The sequence below is a fragment of the Pyrus communis genome, chromosome 13 (assembly GCF_041283825.1).
Source record: "Pyrus communis isolate YQ-2024b chromosome 13, ASM4128382v1, whole genome shotgun sequence".
NCBI classification, from domain to species: Eukaryota; Viridiplantae; Streptophyta; class Magnoliopsida; order Rosales; family Rosaceae; genus Pyrus; species Pyrus communis.
Window position 1 is genome coordinate 2,689,005 of NC_142577.1, and position 14,875 is coordinate 2,703,879.

Here is a 14,875-nt window from a genome sequence, read left to right on the forward strand (position 1 = left end):
AAACACGTTGATCACAACTTTAAAAGCCCAGGGATATTGATCAATATCCTCTTAATTTTCATTCATTGTACCACTACAGCTTCATCTTTGTATGAAATCAACAAATCTGCTTTGTTATGACAATTTTCACAGAGGGGACTCAAAACTTGCGGATTCTCGTTATGACGCCTCAAATTACACCCAAACAGGAAGGGAAGTAGAGGAGCGTCCAAGTCAAGCTACTCGCCTCTTTGGCTATGATACCAAAAGCTCTTGCAGATGCATATATGATTGGTTGTTTTGTACATACAATGAAATTCTTCAATCCAATGATTCATGGATGCATTCTATCAACCCCACATTCTTCTTCAATCCGGTTTCATTGAGTAAAAAATTTTAAAAAAATGTGAAGTGGAGTGTAGGTAAAAAAAATGTGGGGTGTATGTTGAGAGTGTGGAGTGTGAGGGTATTAAGGGAAAGTACATGGGGTGTATAAAGATAACTTTTAAGGGAAAAAGTAAATGTGGGGTGTATTAAGTATGTGAGGTGTATTCAACAATATTTGGGATGCTAATATAATAAGCCCTTACTTTTCTATTTTATTTTCAAAAAATCGTCATTCACACACTCGTTCTTGTATTTACACACTTTTGTTAATTTTTAATCATTAATCTTCTTCAATTCATTTTATTCGACGACCAAAAAATTAAAAAAAATTGAAAAGTGAAAATAGGTATATGGCTAGCACAATTCTTAATTTATTTGGGACACGTGGCAGGGATCAAATCCAAATCCCCAAAATAAGAGATATCCTATTGTCCGGGTTCTTTACGCAAAGCTTTCCAAAATTTTAGGGTTTGTGTTCCTTCTTGGAAAACCACGAATAACATAATTCAAAATATCTTTCTTATTGCCACTCAATATTACCGTCTGGTGGTATTCCTTTTCAAGTAGAAGTGAGAGGTAGGCTTCTCATTATGTGGCTTAGTTGAATTCCCCCTCCTCTTAGTGTAAAAATATCGATGTACTCAAATTATTTTTGTTTTTGTAATAAAATATCTTAATTGGACAGTATTTGTATATTTGCTTAAAACTAAAGCGAATATTACAAGGCTTCCTTAAAACTAAAAATTGGAGGTCTCGGATTCGAAACCCGCTGCTAGTGTACAAGCTAGACTTGTGGTCAGGGGAGGCTAAAATGCCTCTGTAAATCTACACAGCCCCTGGAAGGGGTGAATAATCGTGGCTTGCCACTAGTTGTCTTTTTAAAAAAAAAAATGTTTATGTCATGCCACCTAGTATTGTGGTTTAATGGTATTCATTTTTACTTGTAAGTGAAAGGTTTTAGATTCGATTCTCACCAAAGACAAATTTGAACTATATTATTGCTAGCTTATTGTGAGGCTAAACTCATCCCTCGTCCTTAATGTAGATAATATTATTTATTAAAAAAAATATTTATGTCATGTATTGATGCATAACCGGTTAAAGAAAATATTAAGGGCCTTTGCATTGACATAATTCATAGAATAATAAAAAGCAAAGACATAAGATATATATGCTATAGATTCATGCTGATCGTGTGTTGCAAGGCTTGGTGGAGAAAGACAAACAGCAATATCTTCCAAGTTTTACCAACACGCACACACATAACAAGGTGGGATAATAAACAATCGCTACCATTCCAAATAAATTCATACCAAAATAAATTCAACGCTCGATTAATATTTGTAAAAAAAAAAAAAAAAAAAAAAAAATCTAACGACTTTGAGCATGGTGAAGTCCAACGGTTGAATATAAGAAACTCTAAATCACGGTATGACTCTAGCTTAAAATAAATATAATAAACGCGTTCTGATAATATATTAGAAATAAAATTAGAAAAAAATAGAGAATAGTGAGACGCGGGAGAAAGTGGAGGAGAATCAAGATATGTTTCCTTCTTATTAGATTGCCTATTTGTAGGCGTAGAATTTACGTAGAAAGGTGTTCAACTATTGAGATATTACATATTGATCCGGAATGTGAACAACCACATAATAAATCTTTTATTTATATATATATATATATATATATATATATGTGAAGTAGAACCATGTGAGTAATGTTATTATTGTTATATGATATATTTAATTAAGACAAAAAAAAAATTCGACTAGGCCCCTGCCTAGAATGCAGCGGCATCCGCTCGACTAGTTCCTAATGCTTTTTAGAAGTTTGACGAAGACAGTGGCGGAGTTTCGGAGTTCGTCCAAGTGCTATAGTAGTTCGGATATCTATCACCTTTAACGGCATCTGCTGAAGCATAAGATTCAAGCTCAGCCAACTCTTCCGGTGTCAGTTTAACAGACAGAGCTGCGATATTCTGGTAAAAATTCGCAATCTTCGTGGTTCCGGGGATGGGACACACATCATTCCCTTGGTGATGAACCCAGGCCAATGCCAGCTGAGATGGTGTGCACCCTTTCCTTGTTGCAAGATCACTAACTCGCTCGAATAGTGTTTTGTTGTGCTCTACATTTTCGGGTTGGAACCTCGGTAGATTCTGCAGCCAATGAATGAAAGCACTTCAGCTCTTAAGTGCTTCTGCTGTTAAAAGCTTTCATTACATAGACGGTTAATCATTTTCATTAAAAATTCAAGTGCTTGCTTCCCGAAGAAGCATTTGGCATGTTCATTCTTTCAAAAAATGCTTCTATGACCGAGAAGCACTTTTAACTTTAGAAAGAAAAATTTTGTGACATTGACAAACCTTTCGGGAATCATCATGGGCAAGGTTTTCGACAAACTTAGCACCTGATGAGAAGAATCCTCTTCCTAAAGGACTATACGCAACAATACCAATGCCGAGCTCCCTGGTAAGTTTAGGAAACTAAGATCAGAATTAACAATTACTTTGGACTTGGTAAACAAGTTACGTTGTTTTAGTGAACCATACCGACAAGTAGGAATTATTTCTTGCTCGACATCTCTTGACCACAAGGACCACTCCAACTGCACAGCTGTTATAGGATGAACAGCATGGGCTCTTCTAATCGTTGAAGCTGAGGCCTCGGATAGACCAATGTACTTTACCTTACCCTCTTCAACTAATTTCTTCAGTTCCCCGACCTTGTATAAGACATAACAAAGGAATTTAAGGGACGGCAAGCATTCGGCAAAATAAGTGAATCAGGATGCATGCCATTACAAACGAGAAAAATACATATGGACACTAAGAAATGAAACGAAATTGAGGATAAAATATGCGACTTTGACAAGGTGATACAGGATGCTGTGAGTCAGTGAAATAACCTTTACTTTTACTAGGCCCGTAGAATCGCAGACGCAGATGCATATTGTTCTATGTTTGTAATTAAAAGGAGATCAAAGTTCAAGAGGGAAGAAGACAAACCGTGACTTCAATGGGGACGGAGGTGTCAATGCGATGCTGATAATAGAGATCAATAGAATCAACACCAAGGCGCTTCAAGCTACTCTCGAGAGCAGCTCTCACATAAGCAGGGTCACCTTGCACCTCCATCTTGTTCTCCGCAAATCTGACACCAAACTTGGTGGCCAATTCAACCTTGTCTCGTACCCCTCCCTTGAGAGCCTGCTCCTCATCAATCCCACAAAAGCCAGTTCATTTCATAACCAGTTTACTTAATTCGACATTAATCCAAAACAAAACCCAAATACCATGTTCATGGTTCAGTAAATTCAGTTAAATTAATGCAACAATGTAGTGAACATAAACCCAATTCATGTTATCATCAGCGAACCCAATACAACAAAGCAACAATTTCATTTGGGGCTGCTTCTATAAGAAGCACTTCTGCTCACAAGCAATTTTTTTTTTTTTTTTCAAAAGGTCTTTTACTATAAAGAAGTCAAAATTCTTATTAAAAAATCAAGTGTTTCCTAGAAAAGCACTTGGAATTGCTTCCTGAAGCATCTGACATGCTCCTCCTGAAAACACTTACTTAAATGAGCCATAGGCACTTTTTAAATTGTTTCGCCAAAACACAGTCACATAATCTTTTGGCTACGCATTCAGAGACTCTTTTGGCTACCAGAAGGCACGTTTAGCCCTCCCAATTCACTTCGTCATCAGTTCATTCCATTCAACATTAATCAAAACAAAACCCAGAAAGCAGTTATATACAGTATTGCCTCTCTCAGTGCTAGTGCTTGATTTGGTAACATCAAAACAGGATGTAGACCGATCGAACCTACTTGAGTTCATCACCAATTCAACATTTAATCCAAACAAACCGGAAAATCTATTAATACAATACGAGTTAAGATGGATTACAGTTTAAAGTAAACGCAAATCATAATCAACAATGTGGGTAACCTACCTTGCCAAGAAGGATTTCGTTGGTGAAGGGACCGTAGATGTCAGAGGTATCAAGGAAGGTGACGCCGCTGTTAATGGCATGGTGGATGAGAGTGATCATGTCTTGGTCGGGCTTTGGAGCGCCGTAGAAGGCAGACATGCCCATGCAGCCAAGGCCTTGAGCCGACACCTCGAGGCCTTGTGAACCCAACTTCATCCTCTTCACTATTCCTGCTCCTCCTGCCATTTGTGTAAGCAGATTAAGTGAACTGATAAGTAAGCTAAGCTTGTATCATATATATAAACAACAGAGTTGCGTGGTGGTGACGTGATGGCGTAAGAGCATATGGCTTGGTGGTGAAGTGATGGCGTAAGAGCATACGGCTTGGTGGTGAAGTGATGGCGTAAGAGCATACGTATATCGACTACCAAAAGGAAACTCGAAACTTCTCTGTCAAGATACAAGATTTCAGCGAAATGTATGCAGCGGCGGTTAACGATACCCGTACTATTGAGTATGGATGGCATGCATGATACATTCCACTTACAGATCTAACGGTGCGTATGATTTTTTATTTTTTATTGTCAAGCAATAGCGTTAGTCAGTTAAATATTAGATTGGTCACCGACGGGTTCGAATCTACATCGTCATGCAAGGGTACAACATCTTTCCACCACTGTAGTAAAAGAACACTTGCAAATGCATATAATTTTTTTAATTTTAAGAAAAAAAGGTAAATTTATCTGATCTAGCAGTTAAAATATAATATGCGAAGAATTTGTCCATGTGCTTGTTATTCAAAGGCTCAATTTTACCTTCTTGCAACTACTAATGTAAGCAAATAGCCATTAACAATTTTCGACGTGCCACCCAAGTATGATCTCAAATATCCATGAGTGTAACCGACTGTTCTTCTAATTGATGTGACACACGATATGACAAAATAAATATAATTTTTTTTTTCAATAATCTTTAAGTAATGAGTAGTTTAGGAAATGAATGATGAAGATCGAGTACAAAACTCAAACAGTGAACATTGTTTAGAAAGTCAAATTACTTGGTAAGCTTAACTATTGAAGTCAAACCCGAATAATAAGCTTTAGAAATACGCACAAAAAATCAACCATATACTATTATATCAGTTGGTATTAAGTAATGTTATTTGGAAATACCAAAATTGACACACTGATACTTTCTAATGCAGGTAGATCCCACTTATAATAGTATAGCCCATTTATATTAGAGAATGTCAATAATTATGTTAGTTTTGGACGTCAAAATAGCATTATTGATTTTATAATAGTTTGGAGGCTTGGAGCCTTTGGTACTACTCGTAAATATCATTATCTTTTATATGTTACAATAAACCAAATTCACTTAGTAATGTGATCTAGTAGTATTTATATCCACTTATAAGTGGAACGTCTTAGGTTCAAATTTGAAGTTCGATACCAATTTTGTTTTGGTTGACTCGCTGTCTGGCTTAGTCCCACTTTCTTACTTTAGTGTAAATATATCGTTGTAAAGAAAAAAAAATTATCATCCTCGGTTACAGAAATTAACAAGACATTAGTGAACCCTTTTAGCTTCTTGAACTTATATTGATACCATTGGAAAATGTATTTTCAACCTACATCGAAAATTAGAAAACAAAACCTTATTTTGGTTTCTTGCTAGGCAATCTCATATTTTGGTTGTAATCTACTAAAAACTGGAAGTCAAGACAATTGAAGCTAAGACGCAACCATGTCCAAAATTAAGTTAAAAAGAGTTCAAAGTTTTGATACAAAAACACCACGAGGAAATTTGCGTACAAAATGTCTATTGTCTCAGACTCAGCCATAACATACAATGTAGCATACACTACTTATTCTCGGAACCGCAAGGATATTCAGAAGAGCATAAAATGCAGAGACAACACTATGACATGAAGACAGTGGCACTGAACATACTCATGTGGCTCTCATGAAGACAGTGGAGGAGTTTCGGAGTTCTTCCAAGTACTAAAGTCATCCATATATCTGCCTCCTTTAACCGCATCTGCTGAAGCATAAGATTCAAGCTCGGCCATTTCTTCTGGTGTCAGTTTCACAGATAGAGCTCCAATATTCTGGTTAAAATTCTCAATCTTGGTGGTTCCGGGTATAGGACACACATCATTCCCTTGGTGATGAACCCAGGCCAGTGCTAGCTGAGATGGGGTGCACCCCTTCCTTGCTGCAAGATCACTAACCTGCTCGAATATTGTTTTATTATGCTCTAGGTTCTCCGCTTGGAACCTGGGTAGATACTGCAAACAACAAGCCACATATATACAAGCAACAAGATTAATGACTTTATCAAATGGCATGATAAAGAGCCAGCACAGTTCGTAGGCCTTGATAAGCATATTCAGCATAACTTTGTAGCAACACAATACAGATTCCTCGATTGGAATGTTCGGCACCAATCCCTTCTTTTCATGGCATTAATTAAAAAATAGCTGAGGATTGTCGTAAAGAAATAAATTAAGGCAGGTTGGCCTGATGGCAAACTGTCACTTGCCAAATGGTTAATCTACCTGAGATTAAAACAAAATTGCAGTAACTTTCATAGAAATAAGGAAAGGCTGATGGGCAACCTGGCTTCAAACTTTGACTCTTCAAATTATAATGGTGTAGGAGGTGAATGGCAAAAACAACCATTATATTTTTTTTAAAGAAAACATAATCTCATTTGGCCTTATGTGCTACTCTAAGAATTTGTTATCTTACAACATGATTATATTAAGGATGTTTAAGCCTCTGACATCGGAATAAATCAGGTCCATTTGGATGCATAAGTTAGAAAATTAAACCTTTACTGCATAAGTTCCACTAGAGGATAGGCTGCTAGGAGCGATTACTAAATTTCGAGAAGTCATTTCCTAACTTGAAGACTTAGGGATATATTCACAATAATAGCATGAGGATGCTACAATGTTCTTTAATGTACATGGACTTTTGTACTTCAGAATATTTTATGAAACATATCAACAAACCTTTCGGAAATCATCATTGGCTAGATTCTCGACCAACTTAGCACCTGATGAAAAGAATCCTCTTCCTAGAGGACTGTATGCAACAATACCAATGCCAAGCTCCCTGAGAAGATAGGAAAATGAGATTAATATTGGCTGCTACCTCCTAAAACAAACTTTAGTTAGTCCTATTAAGCCTCACCGGCAAGTAGGAATTATATCTTCCTCCACATCTCTTGACCACAATGACCACTCCAACTGCACGGCTGTTATTGGATGAACAGCATGCGCTCTTCTTATTGTGGAAGCTGAGGCCTCGGATAGACCGATGTATTTTATCTTACCCTCTTCAACTAGTTTCTTCATTTCCCCAACCTTGCAAAATAGGTGAATCATGATGCACCAGTCTAGTAAGAAACGTGACATAGCTACAGCCAACAGATAATTATACCATGCATTACGTAATTAGACTAATTTGGATACAACAAATGCACTTAAATAGAGGAGGATAGTGGCCAATCATGTTAAATGAATGGTGGTTAACTATGAACGCACTTTGCTTAATTCAAGATTTAAAGTTTCAAAAGATATGCATCTGGTAGTTATCCCAGTCCCAACAAAAGGATGCAAGCACAATAATCACCATATCTAATAGCCATCATGTATCAAATAAAGAATTCATATTTTATGTAGAACAGAGTTCAGACATATGATGAAGATGACACACACGCACACATATGATAAAAGTTAATAACAATCATATACCAGCCCACCTGGCTGCCCCCTCCAATATAATTAAGACCTTTTTAACTTCTTGTAGTTATAATTATTAAGAAGATTTACACAAACCAACATCTAAAGGTTGACTAATATTAAGACGAGTTTAAACTTTTGTAACTCCTTTGTCATCACTTAGCATTTTGCAACTATGAGGAGAAATGTAAAGAGAAAATATTACACTCATCAGTGACAACACGCCCCCTCACGTGTGACGAATTTTCAAGCCTAGCACGTGAGCAACACAAATCGGGTGATATGGAGAACGTATGGCCATTCGGCTTCACATGTGAGACAACTTGCTGTGATGCAATAAAGAAATTTGAGGTTCCACCATAAAACCAATCGGCCATATGAGGAATAGCTCAATTACTTTAAAGCTCATGCAAGATCTATCCTCAGGTCTCTCTTCCCACCAATGTGGGATTCATTCTCAACACTCAATTCATTGCAGACAATATAAATATTATACAATTTAGTAACCACATTGATCTATAATTGTAAATAAAATGAGATAACAAATTAGAAGGTGAAGAAAACATACTGTGACTTCAATGGGGACACGGGTGTCAACCCGATGCAGATAATAGAGATCAACAGAACCAACGCCAAGGCGTTTCAAGCTACCCTCGATAGCAGCTCGCACATATGCAGGGTCACCTCGAATCTCCCTCTTGTTATCCGCAAAGCTGATACCGAATTTTGTGGCCAATTCAACCTTGTCCCGTACGCCTCCCTTGAGAGCCTGGTCCTCATCAAACCAAACAAAACCCAATTCACTCCATCATCATTCCACTCAATTCAACATCAAACCAAACAAAACCCATAAAGCAATTACCTATAAATTCACTACAAGAACAAGAGTAAATTGATTCGAACCCAATTCACTCGACCATTAGTTCATTCCCCCAAAAAACCCAAACACAACCACAAAGCAAAGTTATATATTTTATTCCCTCTCTCTCTCAAGAAGAACAATAGTGAAGAAGACAAGCCAATTGATTTCATCATCAATCCATTCAGTTCAACAATCCAAATAATTCCAAATCCAAAAAGTTACTAACAAAAACTATCAGAGTGAGTGATTGTGGTTGTGAGGAAAGAAGTAAAACAAAAGTTAACCTTGCCAAGGAGAATTTCGTTGGTGTAGGGGCCGTAGATGTCGGAGGTGTCGAGGAAGGTGACGCCGGTGGCGACGGCATGGTGGATGAGAGCGATCATGTCTTCATCGGGCTTGGGAGGGCCGTAGAAGGCGGACATGCCCATGCAGCCAAGTCCCTGAGCAGAGACCTCGAGGCCTTGCGATCCCAACTTGATCCTCCTCACTACTCCTGCCATTGCTGGTTAACTGCGGTTGTTCTTGTTTTGGACTGAATGATTAGATTGCCAACTGAGGGAGCAGGAGATTGATATACGAAGAAGAGAGACTGTTTGGTAAAATGAGCGAGCAGGAATAATACAAATGGTGGTGGTTGGAGTGGAATTGTGCAAGTCAGTGGAGGGTAGAGGGAATGAGTAAACGTAAGGGCCTGCGTCACACTAATGTTTTTTTTTTTTTGGTCAAAGAAGCAATTTTATACCAAGCCCAAACGGACACAGTACAAAAACCACAGCGTCACACTGATGTTGACACATACTACTTTTTTGTGTTTTTGTCGGAATTTTAGCGTCGTGTTTTTATCCAACAACCGTGAAGACGGCAAGGGAATTGGATACTTTCCGAGGCAAACCTTTGGAATCTTTTGATCAACTAACACGGATTGTTAGATTTTGATTTAACGGTTACAAACATGAAGATGTCTCTAAAGTTGTAATAATTGTAACCGTTGGATCAAAATTCAATGATCTGTTTTATTAAATCAGAAAGACGTTGAGGGTTTACCTCTAAGAGAATTCAATTCCGACGGCAAGGATGCAAGCCAAACTAAATCATTTCCACATTGTTTAATACTTCGGACTTCTTTATTATTACAGTTTATTTTTTATCTTAAACGAAAAATTTAACAATTAAAATATCTGAGTAGCCGAAAGGCTAAAATGGATTAATTTATGGTGAAATTCTATATGCTTCAAATTTAAAATTAACATTTCTGTATACTTCCCATTAACATCCCCTCAAAAAATACCTAGCAGTACAAAACAATCAGACCCCCAACAAAGATTACATGCAATCCTCAACAAGGAGGTCCAAGATGAAATTAGGGGATTTAAAAATCACAAAAACAAACTTCTGAAACAAATCTCAGAAACAAACCATTGGTTTCTGCTCCTCTTTTCGTGTTTCTGGGTTTTTGTTTTGCTTGATATAAGCGATCGAGCAACAAGGGCGCAAAGACAAAGCGTTTGTTTCATTTAGTGCTAGCCTAGCTTGAGAGACCGAGAATTTTTCTAGTGGTTGATTTTGTCTCGATAAGTCCCATATACAGTGTGCATTTTTATTTGTCCATTAACTTAGCACGATCCTAAAGCTTACAACTCTCATGGAATAGGCATCATCGTATGGGACGGTTTTATGGAAGCGTGACGCGTCTTTTTGCTTCAGTTGGAAACTCATACTGCAGTTCATAATATACTACTAAACATTTCTTTGCTTCACTCAATGGTAAATTATAGTGCACTCCAGATATTTTATATTCTGGAGCACCGTAAAATTTTCGTCAATCATGTTGTCGGAACTTGTTCGTGTCTCTACTTGATTCATGGTGCAAACTTCAAACAATCTTTCTTCAATTCAAGTTTCAAAAGGAGAGAGTGAGCCACTTATGCGTAGGTTAATAAACTTAATATCAACAAAAATGAGACTAAAGTTCATATAGAGAAATGGTATGAATCCGTCTTCATAACTCGGCGTCATCTAAATATGCACCGTTCTCCGTTTCCTTTACGATTTTGAGATGTTTTCAGAATTTGTTATTACAGAAGCTTAGCATACATATAGAATGAGAAGTACAAAACAGACATTTTTCAGTCACTGCCAAAAAAAATAGTCCATGCTAAAAAATTGCAATTTGGTCAAATTGTATTTCAGGTGGATCGTATTCCAATGAATCTAAAAGACAAACGGCAGAATATGATCGTATTCCAATGTATTTCAGGTGGATTGTATTGAGCAAATACATATTACTACTGCATACATCACAACTAAAACATCAAGCAAGACTTTTCATCAAACACCTGCTGAATTTTAAAAAACTTTTCCCCCTAGAGGGTAAGGGTACACAGTTCTGCATCCAGCTGATACTTCCTGCTTTCAGTAGCTGCTTGCCCGAGGAAACCGATTAAAAAAGTCTCATATAAACATAAATCACTTTCTGTACTGTAAATATGTAGAAACGCAAACACAAATATGCGATGAGCAACTAATGTGTTTAATATGCACACCCAAAAACAAGTTGACCCACATCTGATCTTTTTTTTTTTTTTTTTTTTTTTTGTTATCTTTTTTTTTTTTTGTTATCAAAGACCCACATCTGATCTGATATACACCTGGCCTTACACCCTACACTCTAAACATCCCCACATGCTTATACACCAACCAGTTTAAATGTGAACAAAATACCTCTATTACATGACAATTCTCAATGGTCCCAACGATGCTGCAACAAGAAATGCCCAAAATGTCAAACAAAAACAAAGTGATGATTCTTTACTTTTCAAAGAATAAGGTCCTCACCTTTTGCACTTTTCAGTTCCCTGTATTTGATTTTCAGGTTGTGAAACCATTTGTTTGGCGTTATGTGCTACCTATGCTTCAACTACTGCTTCCAACACAAGGTCTGATCCTTTAACATTTTCTGTCATCACAACCACTGGTTATTATTCCGACATATATATGTGAGACACTGAGATGAAAAGGTAAACTGTTTGCAGTAGTTGAAAGATTAATTAAATGTTATGATTAATTCGAAATTCTAAATAAATCACAGAAGCGATGAAAGATCATTTCGAACTTAAAGAAAAGTTCGGGTTCATTCAGGCCTATTGGGCCTAAAACCATTGGGCTTTTATTCAAGCATAGAGTGGCTTGAAATGATAAAATCCCAAAGCACAAAAAAAATTACTAAGACGGCCGGCTGTTGGGGTGAAGAAAAGAAAAGGTAGAAGTCAATTTGTTTACTCACTTGTCTCACCTCTATGGAGGAGTTTGAGTGAAAAAGTTTCTTAAGGGCTTTTGTGTATTCTTTTCACTTCTAGAGAAAACAACTCTCTCTCTCTCTCTCTCTCTCTCTCTCTCTCTCTCTCTCTCTCCACACACACATAGCCGGCCACCAAGGAGAGAAAAAAACTAATAATCTTTTCTCCTTTTGGTCATCCACTTATCCATGTCACTACACTAGTGGGTGTGGATCTTTAGAGGTCTTCTACACTTGGAGGCTTATGAAGTACCAAGGAGCTCTAAATCTTCGATGTGGAGGAAGCAAGGAGGGAGGCTAGACTCAAGGAGTTCAAAGAACAAAGAGCTTGAGGTTGGTCCATCCTTCGTCTAAAGTCTATATTAAGAGGTATAAAACTCAATATTCACTTTGTTCTTCAATATTTTGTTTGATGTATCATATATGAACCTATGCTTCTTGAATGGGATTTGCATGACTATTGCTTTGATAATATGTGATAATATGCTTCCGTTGCTAATGTATATAAATTTAGAACTGTATATGCATGCTAGTCACTAGAAATCCCATAGAAATCTCAATATTTCCCTTCAAATGATATCAAGAGCCAAGGTTTATGTTTGATGTGTCATTTTCGATTTTATGCATATGGGCTCTGATTTTATTTTTGACATATTAGTTCTTCATTCTAGATATGTTTATCTTTTGTTTTTCAAGAGTTGAAAAGTTATGTATGCAAAAAGTGTTTTGGATACATGAATGAAAAGTGAGTTTTGAACAAAAATCTAGGGCTTTTCTACTATAGGGGAGGGTACGGTTTTGGGGGTGTTTTTTGGTTTGTGTTTGTGTTTCTTTTGAGTCACACACACACACACACACACACACACACACACACACACACACTTTTAAGCTAGAAAGCCAAGGTCTTGTCACTTTTGTTTTTGGTTTGAAAAGCCACCATGAAAGTGAAAATCTTGAAATTGTTTTCATGGTTTTGTTCTTGGTGCTCATCTTGTTTTTGTATTTGGGTATTAAACTTTGTTTCAAGAACTTTCCTTGATTTCCTCCATCCTAGACTAGACTAGGACACCATACCCAAATCATACCTTTAAGGTCAACAAGTACAAAAGGTAACAAGGAAAAGTATGGGCTCTTATTTTCTTTTAAAGGCTTTTTAGCCAAAATGGTCATTGAGATTTGCACAGCTCCTCACTTTGGTCCCTGAGATTTGAAATCAATAGAATTGGTCACTGAGTTTGTCCACAATCAATCATTTTAGTCCTTGGATAATAAAATTATGTTAAATAAGGATAAAACTGATAAAATTAACCTCAATTTAATAACCAATAGGCCAAAATGATTTGACAAAAATTGAGGATATTTTAATCATTTTACCCTTATTTTATGGAGATTTTTCATGGAAGGACCAAAATAATTGATTGTGCACAAACTTAGGGACCAATTCTATTGATTTCAAATCTTAGGGACTAAAGTGAGGAGCTATGCAAATCTCATGGATCATTTTGGCTAAAAAGCCTCTTTTGAAATAAAGGGAAAAGTTTGACCTTCTCCCTCTCCCCATCACCATAATTGGCCATACCTATTGATGAGACCTTTGTGGGCTCTTTCGCAATTTTAAAAAGTTGATTATAAACAAATCCCTTGGTGGATAAGTTCAACGACTCAGCAGCAGTGCGGAATTGAGTTTCTCGTCTAGTGGATCTGATCTACTTTCTAGTATTTGTGGTTTGACCCATAACTTTTTATATTTGCATTTTGGCCCCACCTCACTAGAGGACAAAATGTATTGGTATTTTATTTTTGTTTGTAGTTTAAACTCATTATAAAATTATTCCCATATGTACTAAATCTAATTGTTACGTTGCATTCCAATTTAATTATTTAATGTGATTAAGTAGTTAGGAAAATGGTTGGCTATGGATTTGTGCCTTAAACAAAAATTAAGCTATGAGATAGGCCGTCAAATTCAAATGGTTTGAACCTTGGGAACGTGTTTTAATTACCAATTCAATTGGACCATAACACTTTAGACTTTAATTTTTTTTCTCTCCCCCTTAGTATATGTAATTTGTAGGAATGTGTACAAATCGGTAATTCTTATTACTTCTCTATTAGTTGAATCCCTCTAGTGCTAGACTATAGTTTCTTCACCTAATGGTAAGGAGACATTAAAAGGGGTTTTAATGAGACTAAGAAATGTTGGGTCCAACGCCCTAATTAGTAATGAATGACTGTCTTTTGTTTCTAATGGCTCCATGAAAAATGTTTTAATTGGATTGAAAGCGCATAATTAAAACGACACTGCCTTCCCTAGATCTTATTCAACAATGTTGGCTCATTGTTGAATTAACCTTAGAAGTCCATAGTCATCCAAAGAGTCTAAGATAACTATAAAGTCCAAATTCAGAAGGAATGCAAAACTTCTCTTGGTAGTATATATGCTTCAAATATTTTGAAATTTGTTTTGATATTAATTTGTTTTGTGAAAATGAATAATGGGAGTATAATATGCTACTAAACTAAAATGAACTTAATTAATAGTTATATTTATCTCCAATATTTAAAAAATGGTTTTGATGTTGATTTGTTTTGCAAAAATGAATAGTGAGGATATCATATGCTACTATTCTCATTTACTTTGGACTAGTAGTTGTAATAGGACACAA

At 36.5% G+C, this 14,875-nt stretch overlaps 2 protein-coding genes and 1 long non-coding RNA gene across 3 annotated transcripts in view; all 3 read right to left on the bottom strand.

Moving 5' to 3' along the window:
• Positions 1–1,894: 1,894 nt before the first annotated feature.
• Positions 1,895–4,585, bottom strand: LOC137736564 (putative aldo-keto reductase 2). The gene is made up of 5 exons (XM_068475813.2): positions 4,323–4,585; positions 3,374–3,574; positions 2,918–3,090; positions 2,732–2,834; positions 1,895–2,524 (listed from the first exon to the last, which is right to left on the bottom strand). Exons 1-5 carry the CDS (start codon positions 4,545–4,547, stop codon positions 2,189–2,191), a joined length of 1,038 nt encoding a protein of 345 aa, XP_068331914.2. The 5' UTR covers positions 4,548–4,585; the 3' UTR covers positions 1,895–2,188.
• A 1,443-nt stretch (positions 4,586–6,028) lies between these two features.
• On the bottom strand, positions 6,029–9,617 carry LOC137736565 (putative aldo-keto reductase 2). The gene is made up of 5 exons (XM_068475814.2): positions 9,199–9,617; positions 8,621–8,821; positions 7,502–7,674; positions 7,321–7,423; positions 6,029–6,591 (listed from the first exon to the last, which is right to left on the bottom strand). The coding sequence occupies exons 1-5, from the start codon at positions 9,412–9,414 to the stop codon at positions 6,265–6,267; spliced, it is 1,020 nt and encodes a 339-aa protein (XP_068331915.2). The 5' UTR covers positions 9,415–9,617; the 3' UTR covers positions 6,029–6,264.
• Positions 9,618–11,350: 1,733 nt separating this feature from the next.
• Positions 11,351–14,875, bottom strand: part of LOC137736542 (uncharacterized) — a 45,996-nt gene continuing 42,471 nt past the window's right edge. The window contains exons 3-4 of the long non-coding RNA XR_015954813.1: positions 11,750–11,870; positions 11,351–11,672 (exon numbers count right to left, since the gene is read on the bottom strand). This is a non-coding gene — a long non-coding RNA (uncharacterized LOC137736542). The remainder of the gene's footprint in view (positions 11,673–11,749; positions 11,871–14,875) is intronic.